The sequence below is a fragment of the Arachis ipaensis genome, chromosome B10 (genome assembly GCF_059453495.1).
Source record: "Arachis ipaensis isolate K30076 ecotype BB chromosome B10, ASM5945349v1, whole genome shotgun sequence".
Lineage (NCBI taxonomy): Eukaryota > Viridiplantae > Streptophyta > Magnoliopsida > Fabales > Fabaceae > Arachis > Arachis ipaensis.
Genome location: NC_142435.1, coordinates 18998616 through 19017427, shown reverse-complemented (window position 1 = coordinate 19017427; position 18812 = coordinate 18998616). Strand labels below are relative to the sequence as shown.

At 36.2% G+C, this 18812-nt stretch overlaps 1 protein-coding gene and 1 pseudogene across 1 annotated transcript; one reads left to right on the top strand and one right to left on the bottom strand.

Moving 5' to 3' along the window:
• Positions 1-5012: 5012 nt before the first annotated feature.
• Positions 5013-11707, bottom strand: LOC107623554 (ATP synthase subunit B). The gene is made up of 13 exons (XM_088506595.1): positions 11530-11707; positions 11372-11443; positions 11231-11303; positions 10268-10407; positions 9814-9915; positions 8981-9052; positions 8788-8879; positions 8611-8692; positions 8429-8521; positions 8143-8211; positions 7083-7163; positions 5556-5664; positions 5013-5440 (listed from the first exon to the last, which is right to left on the bottom strand). Exons 1-13 carry the CDS (start codon positions 11659-11661, stop codon positions 5340-5342), a joined length of 1218 nt encoding a protein of 405 aa, XP_088362721.1. The 5' UTR covers positions 11662-11707; the 3' UTR covers positions 5013-5339.
• Positions 11708-12712: 1005 nt separating this feature from the next.
• On the top strand, positions 12713-13291 carry LOC107622038 (uncharacterized; annotated as a pseudogene).
• Positions 13292-18812: the final 5521 nt, after the last annotated feature.

Here is an 18812-nt window from a genome sequence, read left to right as displayed (position 1 = left end):
AGGATAAAGGCATAAGCAAACTTTTCTATCTTTTGATAATTCAACTCTGCCACTTGTAAGGCTTTGTTGATGAAGTAGATAGGTTGCTGCCCCTTTTCGTCTTCTTGGACCAAGGCTGAAGCTATAGCCCGGCTTTTAACTGACGAATATAGCACGAGCTCTTCCCCTTTTTTAGGTCGGATAAGTATGAGTGGTTGTCCCAAGAATGGTTTAAAGTCTTGAAAGGCTTGTTCACATTTTGGAGCCCATTTAAACTACTTCCCTTTCCTTAGGATTGAGTAAAGAGGAAGTGATTTCAGAGTTGACCCTGCTAAAAACCTGGATAGAGCGGCCAACCTTCCATTTAGTTGTTGGACCTCTTTGACACAAGTTGGACTCTTCATGTTTAGTATAGCCTGACATTTGTTTGGGATGGCTTCTATTTCCCTTTGGGTTAACATGAACCCCAAGAACTTTTTAGCTTCTACTGCAAAGGTGCATTTTGAAGGATTTAACCTCATCTCATGCTTCCTTATAGTGAAGAACACCTCAGAGAGGTCGGACAGGTGTGACGTGTCCTCTTGGGTCTTACAAGCATGTTATACACATATACCTCCATGATTTTTCTTATGTGAGTGGAAAACACCTTATTAATCAATCGCTGGTATGTAGCCCCGCGTTCTTCAATCCAAAAAGCATTACTACGTAGCAATAGTTAGCTTTTGGAGTTATGAACGAGGTCTTTTCTTGGTCTGGCTTATACATCAGGATTTGATTATATCCCGAGTAGGCATCCATAAAGGACAAGTATCTGTAGCCTGATGCTGAGTCAACCAGAGCATCAATATTGGGGAGTGGATAAGGGTCCTTAGGACATGCTTTATTGAGGTCGGTATAATCAACACACATTCTCTGCTTTCCATTTTATTTTTTCACTAACACTATGTTAGCTAACCATAGTGGATATTTTAGCTCCCTTATAAATTCTGCCTCCAGCAAGGCTAGTACTTGTTCTTCTACGACCTATGTCCGTTCTGGTCCGAGCTTCCTACGTTTCTGCTAAATAAGTCGGGAGCCCGAATATACTGCAAGCTTATGGGACACCAAATCGGGATTTATACCAGGCATGTTGGAAGCTTACTAAGCGAAGAGGTTGGAGTTTTCCCTAACAGATGTACGAGCTGTATCTTCAGGCTTTCTTCTAAGTTTGCCCATATGCTTGTTTTCTTGTTGGGATGGTTTCCGATTTGCACTTCTTCTATTTTACCCTCAGGTTGGGGGTGCAATTCTTCACGAGTTCGTACCCCTCCTAACTCAATGGTGTTGACCTCTTTTCCCCCTGGATTGGCTCTTAAACTGAGGCTCTCGTTGTAACATTTGCGTGCCAATTTTTTGTCCCCTTTTACAGTAGCAATCCCTTTTGTCGTTGGGAATTTCATACAGAGGTGAGGAGTAAAGACGATGGCAGCAAGTCGATTTAAGGTAGTCTGACCAATTAGGGCATTGTAGGTCGAGGTCACATTGACTACTATGTAGTAAATATTTAGCGTCTTTGATCGGATACCTTTTCCAAAAGTAGTTTACAATAAGATATAGCCAAAGGGTCAGATCGGGGTATCTCCTAGTCCGAAAAGGCTGTCGGGGTATGCCTTTAGATCCTTTTCTTCTAACCTGAGTTTGTCAAAGGCGGGTTTAAACAGAATATCAGCCGAGCTACCTTGATCTATCAAGGTTCTGTGAAGGTTAGCATTTGCTAGGATCATAGTTATTACGACGGGATCATCATGCCTGGGCAATATGCCTTGAGCATCTTCTTTGGTGAAAGAGATGGTTGGCAGGTCGGTTAGTTAACTGTCTTTCCCAACTTGATATACCTCCTTGAGATGTCTTTTTCATGAGGATTTTGATATTCCTCCTCCTGCAAACCCACCATTGATCGTATGTGTGTGTCGCTCTGGGGTGTTAAAAGGGTGTTTAGATTGTCCTCCTTCCTCATCCCGCCTTCTCTTCCTTGGATCATCCGACCTGTCAGCCAGGTATTTGTCAAGTCAGCCTTATCTAGCCAACTTTTCAATAACATTCTTTAAGTCGTAGCATTCGTTAGTAGAATGTCCATACAACTTATGTACTCACAGTATTCAGTCCGACTTCCAACTTTCTTATACTTAATCGGACGAGGAGTTGGGAGTTTTTCCGTATGGCATATCTCGTGGTAAACATCCACCAGGAAAACCCTTAGAGGGGTGTAGTTGTGGTACTTTCGGGGCTTCTCTACATTTTGCTCCTCTTTTTTCTTGGGTTCCCTTTCTTTGTCCCGAGTTTGGTAGTAGGGCAGGTTTGTTCGCGGAGGAGGTTCTCTAAGTGGGGAATTTTCTTTCATATTGATATATTTCTCTGTCCTTTCTTGAACTTCATTCAAAGAAGTCGGGTGTCGTTTAGATATTGACTCGGAGAGTGGTACTTCTTTGAGGCCATTGACCAAACCTATAATCATAGCTTCAGTTGGTAGATTCTAGATCTCCAGAAAAGCTTTGTTGAACCTTTCCATGTAGTCACAGAGGGTTTTTCTGACTTCTTGCTTTACTCCCAATAAGCTCGGGGTATGCTTCGTTTTGTCATTCTGGATGGAAAATCTGGTCAGAAATTTTCTGGCCAAATCGTCGAAGTAGGTTATCGACCTAGGTGGCAGGTTATCAAACCACTTCATGGCCACTTTGGTCAAAGTAGTCGGAAAGGTTTTGCAACGGGTGGGTCAGAGGCGTCGGCCAGATACATCCTGCTTTTAAAGTTACTGAGATGGTGGCTCGGGTCGGACGTTCTGTCATAGAGATCCATGTCGGGTGTTTTGAAGTTTCTAGGAACTTTAGCCTTCATGATTTCTTCTGTGAATAGATCTTCTTCTTCTAGGGGACTTTCATCATGCTCTGCCTGATTGCCCCTTTTTTGTAGCTCAGCTTCCAGTTTTCGGAGCTTGTCTTCTAGCTCCTTTCGTCGTCTTACCTCTCTTCGTAATTCTCGTTCTGCTTTCTGTTGTCGTTCAGACTCGTGTTCGAGCTGTTGCAGTCAATTCCCACGGCCATGAACTAGGTCCAGGATCTCGGTTGTATAAGGACGGTTCTCATCTTCAAGATAGTGGATTTCAGAATGATCCTCGTTGGATGAGGATTTCCTGAGGTCCCTTCCTCGTGAGAGCCTTGGTGTGGTGGTGGAGGAGGAAGTAAGAGGGCTTGGTCTTTTGGCTGAGCTTCTTGCTCGGATTCAAATGTCGTGCGACCATCTTCACACTTGTGGTCCGCCATTCGTCAAGGGGAGAATTCCAGGTCCCCGGCAACGGCGCCAATATTCTGGAGGTTACCTGAAACGTTGTTTTGGGCCTGGACGTGAGGTCCAGATCCCTGGATGTGGTGGCGTCCGACATCTTTGGTGCCAAGGTGCCACTTGTCCAAATTCCTCGTGAGGAGGTGGGTGGTGGTACCTGCAAGAGACTCCGATGCTTAAATTAAAAAGGACTTTAAGCAAGTTTTTAGTATATTAGAACGTGAGTTATACATGGAGGTGTCAGTGTATTTATAGTAGAATTGATAACCACATTTGTTAGAGTAGTTCCCTCTTTTTTGATGGATAAATATTCCCTTTATCTTGGGAGTTTGTTGGGATCTACCTTCTAGATTAGATAGAGATAGTAGGAGAGATTCATGGAGGTAGTTACCTGCTTTGGGCAGGTAGGGCTTAACCTCCTTACGTCGGTATCCGACCTCTTTAAAGAGGTCGGGTTTGTCATGAGGTCCACCTTTATTGGTGGGTCTTTTTGTGTTGTTGGGCTTGACTTTTATTTGTTGGGTCAAGGTATGAACAAAACTAATATCGAAATTGGTACTAATATATTTTAGTTTTAAGAAAATTAATCTTTAATAAAAAAAATTTAATAAATTAATAACAATATACAAAACCGGCATAATTTATTTAAAAGTATTATCTAAAAATATGATAATGACAGCTACACGAAAAATGTTAAACCCTTTGCAAAAAATACTAGCTAATATTTGTAGATAATGATTTGTTATTTACTTCTATTTACATGTTGAGTTATATATAAATGTGACTTCTATAGTGTGATTGTGGTATTTAATTATAGTGACTATAATCAATCAATTTGCTGTAATGAGAAAAAGCCAAAACCTTACATATTTTTCAAACTTAATCAAATTGTTATTTTTAGCGTTCAATTCTCTTCACCTAGACTCTCTTCTGAATATTATGATAATCACAACTGAAGCAAAGAGTTTCCTTCAGCTAACTGAGAAAGTACTATGCGAGTTTCTATAAATGAATATTTTTTAGAATTAATACTCAAATTAGTTCTTGAAGTTACACCCACACATTAATCTAGTCCCCAAAATTTTAATTTAGTCCTTAAAATTACAAAATTATTAATGGTGTGCTTATATAGATTATAGAATAGTAGATCCTCCTAGACTTTCTAATAGCTATCTAAAGTGATAATTAAAATTTATTTTACCGCAATTTACTCTCTGTGAAGTATTTAAAACCCTAATCTTAATTTCACTTAAGAGTTTTAAAGACTTCTTAAGAAATAAATTAAGGTAAAAAATTTCAATTACCACGTCAAATAGTCATTAGAAAATTCAGCATATTCAGCATGGTAGCCATTAGTCTATCTCTGCGTGTTAACAACTTTGTAACGAAAACAAAATCAAGAACTAACGTGAGTTACAAATCTAAATTGGAAAAACAAATTGAATAAATTGAAATTTTGAAGGCCAAGTTGAAACATGAATATAACTTCAAAAACCAATTTGAATATTAACTCCGTTTTTCTTGCCAAAGTTCAAAAACAAAAGAGCTCCACTTTGTAATAGTGCAAAAGAAGAGGCTCAACGTTGTATGAAAAATTTTAAGCATGCTGTGCGATTTTGCACAATGATTTCATTTACAATTTCTTGATTTAGAAAACAAATCATAATACATGCACAATTGGATTAGTCAAGAAACTCTCCCAAACAACCTCGAAATAGTCAAGTGAATAACTTGCAAGTAAATTCATTCTTTCGGTAGTCACAAATGTAGTCACAAATATAACTTCTAAGCATGAAGTCAAAATTCCTCAAGCCAAATTAAGGTAATATAGGATTCAGAATTCCAGATCCGGAAGGCCAAGTCATAAAAAAATGGTACCTCCAGAACTCTCGAATTGTATACCTAATGCTCCTAGTCTATATAAACTTTAACTTACGAGGGTTTAGACTTTAGACACAAACTTTCTTGATTATTTCTGAATCCAACATAACCTGTTTTGAGTCAACAAGATCCAAGTGCCATTAACACAGTTCAGGTTTCCATTACGAAGTATCAGACTTCAATTTTGACCGATACAGTTCCTCATCTGGAATCACGGTTGGAATCACCCACGTGCCAAGAGGGTGCTCTGACACCTTTCCACCTATATAAAAAAAGAAAATTCCGTTGTCAATAAACCAAAACAAAACACTGGTAGCCTACAGTTTGAGGTCTAACTATTAATCGAGAAGAATGAACCCATCGAAGTTCAAAATGACCTTCTTTAGTGGCTTCTGCACATCTTTTCTTGTAACTCTGAGACAGTTGTGGATCCAGTGAATTCAGCAAACTTTCATACTTGTCTTCAGCCTCGCCAATGCACTTAGCCTGAAATTTTCATACCAGAGGAATATATATAAAACATAAGGTAATGTTCATCTTGGTTGATGAAATTAGTCAGATGAATCAATTTTATCATTAACTTTTTAAAATAAACAACTTAATTCCACACTTTCAAAACCTCAATTCCTTTAGTCCCTGACCAAACCTTTATTTCACATCCGTTAATATAATGTTGATGTGGACAGTTTAAATGTTACCATGATACTATAATGGCTACGTAATGTTGACACTTTTTAATTGTATTTAACATGATGTCCAAAATTGGTTCATAGGACTTAACTAAATCAAACTTAGTAGATACTATTAAATTCATATGAACCAACTTTGATCACTTTATTGACCACAATTAAAAGGTATCCACTATCCATGCTAAATAGCCATTACACTGTTAAGGTGACATTTAATTGTCAATATCAGTACTATACTAATAGTTGTGAATCGGAAGTTTGCACAAGGACTAGAAAGTCACATTTCCAAAACTGAAAGACTTAGTTGATCATTTTGAAAAATTAGGGACCAAATTTAATCATTCATTCAAATTCAAGGACTAAAATAAACATTACCTCTATAACATATAGTTACCACAAGATGTTAACAGAGAACGAGGAGGGGTGTTTTCTAGGGGTGGAAGCTACCAAAACATGTTTGTTTCCTTATTGAAAAGTTGTCTGTGTTTGAATAATTTGGTGGGCAAAATTATTGTATCAAATACTTGGGCTTTTTCTTCAAAGGGTAAAGTATACTTTTTGTCCCTGACGTTTGACAAAAGTTTCAAAATACCCAAGTTTTATTTTGTTTCAATTTTGTCCCAAAAATTTTCGATTTGCATCAAATATACCCTGACGGCTAATTTTTCAAAAATTTTAAGACCAATTCAACAACAATTTCATAAGACCAACCCTCAACACAAGTAAATCAAGCCTAATTTTCATGCATTATTGTTAGATTGGTCTTAAATTTTTTGAAAATTTAGCCGTCGAGGGTATATTTGATGCAAATCGAAAACTTCTGAGACAAAATTGAAACAAAATAAATTTTGCCAAACTTTAGGGACAAAAAGTATACTTTACCCTTCTTTAAAATAATCATAAGCTGCGTTTTGGACATCATTTCAGAAAAGCTTTTTATACAATACACAGAATCTTTTTCATTTTCCTTTTCCTTTTACTTTTTTTTAATCAAATTGACCCTAACTATTAAAACATCATATGATTAAATAATCATTCTAACCCTATATTACCATAAAAATAAGTTGATTCTCATATAATCAATTATATAAATAAGCAATGCAACAAGTAAGTTTGATTTTCCAGCTTCTCCAGCCTATTTTAAATTCCGCAAGAGTATATAAGAAAATATATGAATTAGTAATGCCAATTCTTGCCAGACTTTGCAATACTGACCAACATAGCTGGAGCAGTTGAAGCTCCATATATTCTGACAAACATCCGCAAAATGTTGAAATTATTCTCTAAAACATCATCCTGTGTGATATGAGGGCTTTTAGTCGAATTAAGATTCAGACAAGAGCATGATGACCAAAGGTTAAAAGCCTTGTACTACTGAACTCACCTCATAGTCATACCTGCAAGATTATTAGTATGAAATCAATATTTGTGTATGTTACAAACAAATTAAACACCAACAAGAACAGCAAAGTGGAACCAAAATAACCAAGAGTGAGTTTGGGATAAAAATGGGGATTGGAAACAGCCTTATAAAACACACTAAAAAATAAGAGTAATAAGACAAGTCCCGAGAAAAATAAAAATAGCAAGCAAGTCGTTTAGGAAATTTGAAATTGATTTATAAATCTCTCGGGGGAAAAAAATAAAGAGGTATCAAATAAATCCCTAAAAAATTGCATTAGTGGGCTTATAGATCCCTGACAGAATGATGAACCGTGTCTAACATCGCAATTTTTCAAGGATCTTTAAGTCCAACATTCAATTTTTCAGAAACTTATTTGGTATTTTTTTGTCAGGGACCTATAAGTCCATCAAAAAACTGTTTAGGGACCTATTTGATACTTTATTTTCTTTAAGGACCTATAAGTTCATTGCAAATTTTTCAAAGACCTACTTGTCATATTACTCAAAATAAAATAAAATTGTCATGGCAACGTATTTTTCAACCATTGTTAATACTTTTGTTGGTACAAATTGGTCTTACATTTTTATAAATGTCAGTATGGTAAAAGTTTCATTAATTCCAGAGAAGAAACTAGAAAGGATACCTTTTTCAGTTAAAAGCATGAAAGAACAAAAAGCAGTCCTTATAATGCAACCATTTCACTACATCTTAATGCATTTTTACTGAATATCTAAAAATTCTGATATTTAAACATATATAAATGAAAATAGAAAATATTACTATTTGAGAGGCAAATACAAAATTCTCCCATGTTTGAATACATAAATATGATATTATATTATCCAACATCAACAAAATCAAAAGAAGTACTAACAGATCATCAGAAACTTCCACCAAGAACTCTGAAACTGAAAGAAACTCCATATGCAACTCCTCAACCTTCAACTCATATTCACAGAACAGAATTATCCTGATGAGATATATATCAGCTAACAAAAGTTATGTCGCTTTATGCACAGATTTATGTTGCCCCTTCGAGTAATATCTTAGAAAAAATCAGATGCCCAACTCAGAATATAATCACATAATAAAATGATTAAGATTTTGATGAAGAATGCAGTATCAATAAAGCATTTTTTTTGCTTATTATTTGTACCTCAGCTCCTCGCAGTTGATATAGGAGAAGATTCAACACTCGATAATCAAAAGACTTCAAATGAATAGCCTTCATGACATCTTCAATAAGAATCTAGGTAACAATTTATTTATTAGATTCTACATATGGAACTTTATGAAGAAAATGGTTTAATGTATACCTATCTTGAGTTATAAGTGTACCTCTTTTTCGTTTACAAGCGCGTAACAAAGTTTTCTTTCAAGAGCCCAATACTCTTCTCCAAGTGTAAGTTCTTCTCTTATCCTAAGCTCATCAAGCAAAAAGAATAGAGTACCAACTTAATCTCATCCTCAGCTACTTGAGGAGTCTTGAGTGTTTTATAAAGGCAGAATGTATACCTGTCTGTCAAAAGACCTTTATGTTTGAGAAGTGTCACCAGTGGTTGAACAGGATCATTTGAAAAGTAGGAAGCCAACACTTCGGTTGTTTTCTGCATACAAAATTTAATTATATTGGAAAGTTGAAAATTATTACTTTAAACATTAAGATTAATAAATTTCCTCTATATAAGTTCCAAATGCAGTCAACCACCTCATCTTTTCCTCCATGTACAGACTTTCCATTGGTTGGTGTAGACAGCAGTTTCTCATTCATTTTATCAAGCTGCATATAAATAGCCGTGAATTTTAAGCAAAATAGGAGCTTTTGCAGATTTCTTACTGACCCCTTAGAATTTTGCAGAATATCGATTTCCGAAATTATTAGATGGTCAAATGTATGAACACAAATAATCTCAAACAAACAAAAAAAAAAATACATGTTTCCTAGCAAAAGAAAATATTGCATCAAATTCAGTGCCCAAGCTACCAATTTTAACCTAGTCTACCTAAACCCATGCATGATATTTCTAATAACATAATAAGCCTCTAAAGTCTAAATCCTAATGGCATCCAGGGCTGATTTCAAATTCTCAACCTTAGCTGCCTTCATCATATTAGTCAAGAATCTAGAGTCCACAAACTCAAAGCAAATATGAGCTGCTCTGAAACTGTTCAGGGCCGTTGCACAATGCCTTTTGGCATTTGACATTATGGTCCTTAAATAGGCCAAACCTGAGACAATGAGGAGTTATCCAAGCCAATGCAATTTATCAATCATTAAGTTGCAGTCAAATAATATACTTATCCAATTACACCATCTGACTAAATATCCATCGCATCAATTGCCAAAATGATACATAAACCGGTGTTGTCTTAAGCACCTCTTGCTTGAGGTGCTCTAACTTTTAGGCCTTCCAGCCACACTTGTTTTTACGTTCATTGTTTGTTCCACACATGCAATGGAATCCATGCAGGGAAGAAAAAAAAGAATAAAAGAAAGTATGGCTAAATTTAATAGCATCAATCTAATGTGTATGGATGTACCTGATAGATATAACTTTCTGTGAATGAAAGAATAGGCAAGTATTTGAAGACTGTTTGTGGCTTTGTTACATCCAATTCATGAAACATAAAATAAGATCTGCACTGGAAAAATAAGTTTATATTACAATCTGAATGATAGAGCAAGTTAGCTACGCTAATTTGTTGAAACAGTATGAAACATTCTACCAAACTTATCATGGAAATTATGTACCATAAAGAAAGCTGAAATCTCAGACATGTCACACCTTATCTTTCAATTAATACAGAACACAGTAGCATATAAAGTCCACAAACCTAGAATTATTAAGATAATAATCAACTTAGTTTATGCATTCCAAAATTTGTCTTCTGAGATTCAACATGCAACTATCTGCACATTTTCTAAATTCATCAAGCAACACATGAGAATAGCATGATCACAGCAAAGAGGTTTTTGTTTTGTAACTATACTTACAAAATCCTCAAGGGTGGAGTTTGCTTTTTCCATGGAATCCAGACTGACCATGGCCTTGTTTTCATTATAACTTTGCAATAAATTATACTCCAATTGATTGCAACCATGGAAGGCATTTTCAACATGATTTTGTTGAAAACCTAAATGCAAGTGGAAATTCAAGAAAATTACTATAATATGATGAAATTAAAGCATGTATCAAAGCATATGAAGGAAAGAAATGAGAAATATAGAATGAATCAGGAGTTACTACGAGGATTCCAATTGAGATTTTAAGAGTCTTCAACATGTCAAAGTTATTTTCAATAAAATTCAGCCAAAGTTGTAAGTAGGAAGATACAAATAATCCATGGTAAAGGCAGGAGTAGGAGGTATTTGAGTGCAGCCACACATCATAGGTAGATACAAATTTGTTGTATATTCCAATTTCACTCAATGTCCTTCAAGTTTTTAGACATCACAAGAGAAAAGAAAGAAAAGCATCACTATCTCTTAGCCAAAGAAACCCCATGATGCCACCAAGGTTACAAATTTATAGTCCCTAATGGACCGCTTGGATGCCAAGGAAAGGAAAAAGGATTACTGGTTTCAAAAAAAAAAAATCTCCCTTCCTTCTATTTACAACTCAGAAGCTGAAAAACTGAACTTTCCCTCGTTCATTTTTATGAGCATTTCAAAGTTATTACGCGTCAAGATGATTTTGAACAACCAACCTAAGCAAATAACATTCATTAGTGAACTACCATCTTCCCTTCCTTTCATTTTTCCTTTGGAAATGTCTCTGTAATAATTCATCATCATATTTATTGTATTTTGCAGACTCATAAATTAGTATATATTTTCTTAAACAAAAAAAAGAAACTCCCTCCAAATTCGATTTCCCTCTTTTGGGGGGTGAAACTTTCCAACCAACATAGCAATGGAAGAAATCTAGAAATATCCGCTTCGGCAAAGATTAAATACCATCGTTTTCTTGCATGGCGACGAGGTCTTCACTTATCCAAACAGACGCTTCTTCCAGAACTTCAGAGGAGAGCTGCAAAAAATGAAAGAAGAAAACTGAAACAAGAACTCTAATTCAATCAGGAGAGATGTGGAACTCACTCGAGGCATAAGGTCAGAGAGCAATGAGCACTTGTCGTTGATGGAAAGGTCTCCGCCTCCGCAGGGTTGTAACTGAAACGCATGTCGTTTTGAGCAATGAAGAAAGCGGAGGTTATGAATTGTAGAGTAGAGTGGGGATTTCGGATTTGGGGACTGACCAAGAAGAGCATGAGATTAGCGAGGAAGCGGCGGCCATGATCGTTGGAGGATGAATGAGTCACGAGGAGGGCACGTGATTCCATGAATTGGACCATCCTCTGCACTTTCTCAAGCTTCCGTAACTCTTCCATTCTCAGCTTTGCTGCCTCAGCTGCTAGACGGTACACTACTAGTTTACTGCCCACAGCGTCAACGACGCCGTTCCATTAATTTAATTTAGAGTAGGATATATTTTTTGTTTTTGAAATTTGTTAAAAAATTTGCTAAAAATTTAAAAAATATAGTTAATTTTTATTTTATTTTAAAAATTTTTTTAAATATATTTTTGATGGCTAATTCTTCAAAAATTTTAAGATTAATTCAATAATAATTTCACAAAAATAACTTTTAACACACGTAAATTAGATATAGTTATCATACATTATTATTGAATTAATTTTAAATTTTTAAAATTTAACTACTAAAACTATATTTGATAAAATTTACAAATTTTAAAATTATTGCTCAACTTTTTTCCTGTTCCTCATCATCATTTACCCATGTTTTCTTCTTCTTCCCTAATAAACTCCTCCTTATTTCCGTTTTACCGCCGCCTTTACCTTCCTCCTCGGCGGCGAGGGCACATCCTCTGACAGCCAATCGCTTTACCGCAAACCCAGGAACCTGGCTTACCTTCAGCAACCGGATTTCGTGAAGATGATGCAGGATATTTAGAAGGACCGGAACAATTTGAATCTTTATCTAAAGAGGTAAATACTAAATCAGTATTCGAAAGATTCTGACGTTGGCAAAATGGTATGACAAAAGTGACCAGCTGCCAATTGAGTTACCTGGAGTTAAGGTTTAGGGGGTGACGTGTCAGTTAACAATTATCATATACAAAATTTACCCACTTTTAATTCTTATAATTTTAAAAAACTCCAATTTCAATTTTTTTAAAAAACCCTAATCCTCTTTTTTTTCCCTAAAACTCTCATCTCTTTTTCTAAATCATCATCATTTTCTAAAACCCTAATCTCCTTTTTTTTTCTTCTTCTTTTTCCTCTCAATGATGCTATTTTTGGGAATCAGGTAGTGATTAACGAGGCTCTTGTTGTAGTTGTGGTGGTGCTGGTGATAGCGGCAGAGGGGGTGAGATCTTCTGCAGAGGCATCGCATGGAAGACCCTGTGTTCTTGAGACAATGGTTCAGTTTGCGATTGGGAAGGCGTGTGAAGAGGGAAAATTGGTGGCAGAGATTCGCGATCCAAGGAAAGGTGTTTGCCTTTGGCTTGGAACCTTCAACACCACCAAAGAAGCCACTAGGGCCTATGACAGAGAAGCTCATAAGATTCGCGGAAGGAAAGCTAAAGTGAACTTCCCCAACGAGGATGACGAACACTCCATTCAACAATCTTGCAACATTATTCCAAACCTTCCTCTTCCTCCCATTTGAAGATCGAGTAATCATCTTCCTCTGTATCAATATGGTGATGCCAACAACAACAACATGAACAACTAGCCAAGGATTCTGAACCTCAAATTAGAGTTTGGTTACGATCTGAATTATGGAGGAGCTATTGGTGTTGGTGGTTCCATCAATACAGACCCATTTGTGAGTTGTGTTGATGATAATTCTGAGTATGAGCCTGGTTTTGGTTTGACATCGGAGGTGGCAGGTGGGTCAAGTGGTGATCAATAACATCAAGAGGAGAAGAAGAGCTACGAGGTGGAGAAGCTTTTGGAGGAGCTAATGGCATATGAGAAAAAAAATGAGAAATGAAAAAAGGGTTGAGTCTTGAGAAGAAAGGGTTGAGTATCAAAGAAGTATCTTTGGTTAGAAGAATAAGAAGAAGGAGGAAGGTAGAGGTAGCAACAAATGAAAATGAAGAGGATTTAATTGGGAAAGAAAATTGGTGGATGATGATGAGAAAAGAGAAGAGATGAGAGTTTCAGAAGAAAGGGGATTAGGGTTTTTAAAATTTGAAATTGGGGGTGTTTTTAAAATTATAAAAATTAAAAGTGATTAAATTTTGTAATTATTGTCATTGTTAACCAACACGTCACCTTTAAACCTTAACTCCAGGTAACTCAATTGATGGTTGGTCATTTTTGTCAAATTTTAAAATCTTTCAGGGATCATTTTGTCAGTAACAAAGATCAAGTACCATTTTGTTAGCGCCAGAATCTTTCGAGTACCAATTTGGTATTTACCTCTTATCTAAAATATCTAAGCATAATGCAAGCCATTGGTGTTTTGCTCAATATGAATATCCAGACGCATGATGATGGTAACGAAAATATGGCAGAGGCGGAGGCAATTCCTTTAGCTTCGTCTCAGTCACCACAGGCCCAGGCGTACAAGAGAGGAAGTGAGCTGCTACTGCTGCATAAGAGACTTTGAAGCCGGCAGAGCTAGAGATGACGGATTTGACAAAGGATGAGAAAAAGAAAAAGGAGAGGAGAGTTTGGCTCTGAAGGAGAAGGAATCTGGTAATGCTACTTAAATCAGTTTGAGATTGCGATTAAACATTACTCGAAGGCTATGGAGTTGGTCGGGGAAAGGATGAGGAGGAAGGTAGAGGTGTGACGAATGAAAATAAGGAGGAGTTTATTGGGGAAGAAGAAGAAAACATTGGTAAATGATGATAAGGAAGAGGAAGAAATGAGAGTTTTAGAAAGAAAAAAAAATACTAGTATTTTTAGAAAATTGAAATTGGGGTGTTTTTAAAATTATAAAAATTAAAAGTATGGTAACTTTTGTAATTATGTTAATTGTTAATTGACACACCAGTGTTTAATCTTAACTCTAGGTAACTCAATTGATTGCTGGTCATTTTTGTCAAAATTAATCTTCTGTTTGGGAGTTTTTTGTTAATAACATCTTTCAGGTATCATTTTGTCAGCGCCTGAATCTTTCGGGTACCGATTTGGTATTACTGACAAAAAAAATACTCAAAAGTTTATATTACTGACAAAAAAATTTAAAACATGTTAATGACAGAATCCTCGAAAGATTTTAAAACGCAATGAAAATAACTAGATATTAAATATATCAGTATACTACACATACAATTTTTTTGGCAACCAAGTCCAATCAAGTTGGCTCAAGCCCAATAACACGTGTTGGCGCCACTATTCACTAAGGCAAAGAGACGTTTTGAAGCCATGCATATTAATATGAAAAACGGCTCCTCTCTTTTCCTTAATACTGCAACAAAGAAACTTCAAACGACACTCAAAATCCCTCAAAAAATTGTGAAAATCTTCGCAAAAACTCAAAAAAATTTTGGAGCTACGTTCGAAATCTTCAACAACAAACATCGAAAGAGAAGATGAAAGATTATTGAAGGTCAATCGTCCATATTTTTTTCACTTTTCTCTTTCATATTTTTTATCACGAATACACTAAATAGTCATATTTCTATGTATTTAGTATATTCAATTTATGTTCTCGCGATAACGTAGAAATGAATGTACTCTTTATATTGTTCATTTGTGATAGCTGTGTTTGGTCGGTGTAAGAATGTTATTGTAGTACTTCTGCTGTTATTTAACCTATATTAATCTTTTTTTTTTATTCAAAATTGATTTGCATGTCTTTTTTGTTCATGTTTGAGTGATTTGCATGTTTTGAACTAAGTTTGTATCAAGTAATTAGTAAGTACTTTCGGTGTATTTTGACTGAATTGAGGTATAATTGATGTTTTTATCCTAGATTTGGTGTAATTAGGCCATAAAAGGTTGCTGTAGTGATTCTGTTGTCATTTTGTGCATGCTTGAGTGATTTTTATGTATTCTTGTGTATGTTTGAGTGATTTTCATGATTTGAACTGAGTTTGTGTCTATTAATCAGTAAATACTTTCGGTGCATTTTGATTGAATTGAGGTATAATTGGTGTTTTTGTCTTGGATTGGGGTGTAATTAAGCCATAGAATGTTGGTGTAGTGATTATGTTAATATTTTGTCCATGTTTGAGTGATTTACATGCTTTGATCTGAGTTTGTTTCTAGTAATTAAGAAGTACTTTTGATGCATTTTGACTGCATTGAAGTAAAATTGGTGCTTTTATCCTAGATTTGGTGTAATTAGGTCGTAGAAAGTTGTTGTACTGCTTCTGGTTTTATTTTGTACATGGTTAAGTGATTTTCATATGTTTTTGTGCATGTTTGAGTTATTTGCATGCTTTAAATTGAGTTTCTATGTAGTAATCAAGAAGTATTTTCAGTGAATTTTGATTGAATTGAGGTGCAATTGGTGTTTTTGTCCTATATTTGGTGTAATTAGGCCATAGAAAGTTGCTGTAGTGTTTTTATTGTTATTTTGTGCATGTTTGAGTGTATTAATTAAGAAGTACTTTCAGTGCAATTATGAGTTAAATATAGTGTTGTTATCTATTAACCTAATTTTTTATTCCTTACAACAAAATGACAATAAAAAAATTGTTGAGAAGAGCATCTAAAAAAAAAGGTACCAGTATAAAATGTAATCATATATATATATATATATATATATATATATATATATTAAAATAACTCCATCTTTGTTGTATAAATATAGTTATATAACATAATTTTCATTTATTTACAGAAAACTCATGATTTGCGATACTCCACAAGATTGATATCAGATATATTCAACAAAATGAGTGATAAAAAGAAAACTCTTGTGGACGAATTAGGATTTGGTGCGATGAGACATATCCCGAACTTGAATGTGACACATAAACTGCTAAAAGAAACAAGCTGTAAGACCCGGTTAATTAATGGCTAATTAACCCATAAATGAGAATTTATTCTAGAAAGCCAAAAATGTTATTTTTATGGCTAAATGTGATAGAGGAAATTGAGACGAGAATTTCGGTACCAATTTTATAGAAATCGGACCAAGATTGGACCGAACGGGCCAAACCGGACCAACCGGACCCAAAGTGGGCCCTTGGCCCAACATAACTAAACCAAAACCCTAGTTTTCAGCACTCTCTCTCCTCACACAACACCAAAACACGCTGAAAATTGAGATGGAAGGGGGAAGAACACTCTCTCAAGTTCTTTCTCTCACTTGATCTTCAAACCACCATAACTTTTGATCTAGAGCTCCGATTGCCGCTCCGTTTGCGGCCACGCGTTCACCGCGGAGAGCTCTACAAAACCCATACAATCAATCTTGAGGTAAGCCACGTTTTACTGTTCGAAATTCCAGCCCTTGATTTCGAGTTTCATGAGCAAAAATGTTGAGATTTTGGGTTCTTTGATGTTATAGGACCCAACTCTCTTGAAGGAGAAGGTTAATCTTGTCTCCTTGGACCTTGGGTGTGGTAAGATTCTCAACCCTAGTATAATTTGTTGTTCTATGATGTTTGGGTATTGAGATGTTGTGTATGGGTATGATGATTGTGGCTTAGGTTGTGTATATGTGAATATTGGAGCTTGATTGGTGATTTTGGAAAGCTTGGAAGAGGGTTTTGTGTGATAAAATCTGTTCTTGGAGGTGTTGATACCTTGAGAGCTTGTGGACAAGTGGTTTGGAAGTGCTCCGGTTGAGCTTGGGGAATCGGCTAAGGTATGGTTTTAGTTTCCCGTATCTAATATGTAATGTGGTAGGAAATACTTAGGCTAGAGGCCCTAAGATAGGCATTGAATTGTTGGTGTTGTTGAATGGTTGAAATATATGATGTGTTCATATATGTGATTATGAATATTGATGCCTTGATTGTGTGAAATATGAGAAATGCATGTTGTGATATATGCTTGATGGATGATTGAGGTTGAATTGATGGGTGGTACCATGTTGATGGTGAGTATGATGTTGCTTATGTATAATGATGGTTAATTGGAAATGGTATTATTGGAAATTGGGATGAGGAAGGATGTATGACATGATATTGTGTTTGTCCTTTAGCCATTTGATTGAGAAGTGTTAAAATGGTTGGATGTGGTTTTGGAAACCTTGGTAAAGTGTCAATGTGTGAGTTGAGGATGGCTTGTTGTTGATTTTGGTACATTTTGAATGATTTCAAAGAGAAGGATTGAAATTGGCATGTTTGATTGATTTTGAAAAGAGTTGAAAGTGGCTTGTTTTGAAAATGGCACCTTGTGGTTTTGTATAAAAACATGGTTTTTGGGCATACTTTGACGGGACATAACTTGGACTACGGATCTTTGATTTGTGCCAAATCTGTTTAGAAATGAAATTGGATCCGGGATGTCCATGCCGTTCGAAGAACGAGTGAAAAACGATTTAAAATGAGGAAGTTATGTCTGTCGGAAGATTGGGGTTTGAATCTGTAAATTCTGCAGCTTTTAACTTAGAAAATTTTTAGCAGAATGACCCCTCGCGCGTAGGCGCACTTGGTGCGTACGCGCCGTTCTTCGAGAAAGCGCCATCCACGCGTGCGCGTGGAGTGCGCGTACGCGTGGACCTGTTTTCATCCCAAAGTTGATTTTTGAGTTTTAAAAGCCAAATTTCATACTTCTAAGCCTCCGATCTCACCACTTATGTCTTAAATCATTATGATATGCCTAGCATGAGAAAAAGGGCTAGTGAATGTGGTAACTTGCGAGTGAAGCAAGGGAAAAATGAATGATCATTGAGGATCAAAGATGATTATGTGAGATGCGGATAATGGCGGTGGAAGTGCTTGTTGTGCCATGGGCCGAAGGGCCGTAATTGTTAATGAATTGGCTGGTTATGGATTTAACCGTGAGCCGGATGGCTAGATTATTGCCGTGTTACGGCGGAGCCATGTTTATGGCCAAGTATAAATGCATATATGATGTTGATTGAATTGTGAAGGTTTGCACTTCCACCATTGGAGATGAGGGTTTCCCTGGGTAGTAGCAATGGCTAGCCACCATGTGCTCCAGGTTGAGACTCGAAGCTCTTTTGACCCTATGTCGTAAGTGTGGCCGGGCACTGTGAAAGGCCCGGATGAGCTCGCCCCCATAAATATTCACCAGTGATGGTGATGGATAAATATTCACCAGTGAGGGTGATGGATATGGATCATGATTATGATCAAGTTTATGATGAGTATAACTCGAGTTGGGGATGCACGACAGAGGGACAGTCCAATGGCTAGCTACCAGGACTTGTCGGGTTGGCTCTATAACCGACAGATGATATCATCAGCCACTAGGGACAGGCATGCATCATAAGCATACTACATGAATTGTTTGAGATTGCCTATTTGACTGCATATTACTTGCTAATTGCCTAAATGCCTTATCTGTTCCTATTTGTAAATCTCTTGTCTGATATAACTGTGTTTGCTATATTATACTCCTGCTGGTGGTTGGGAGGT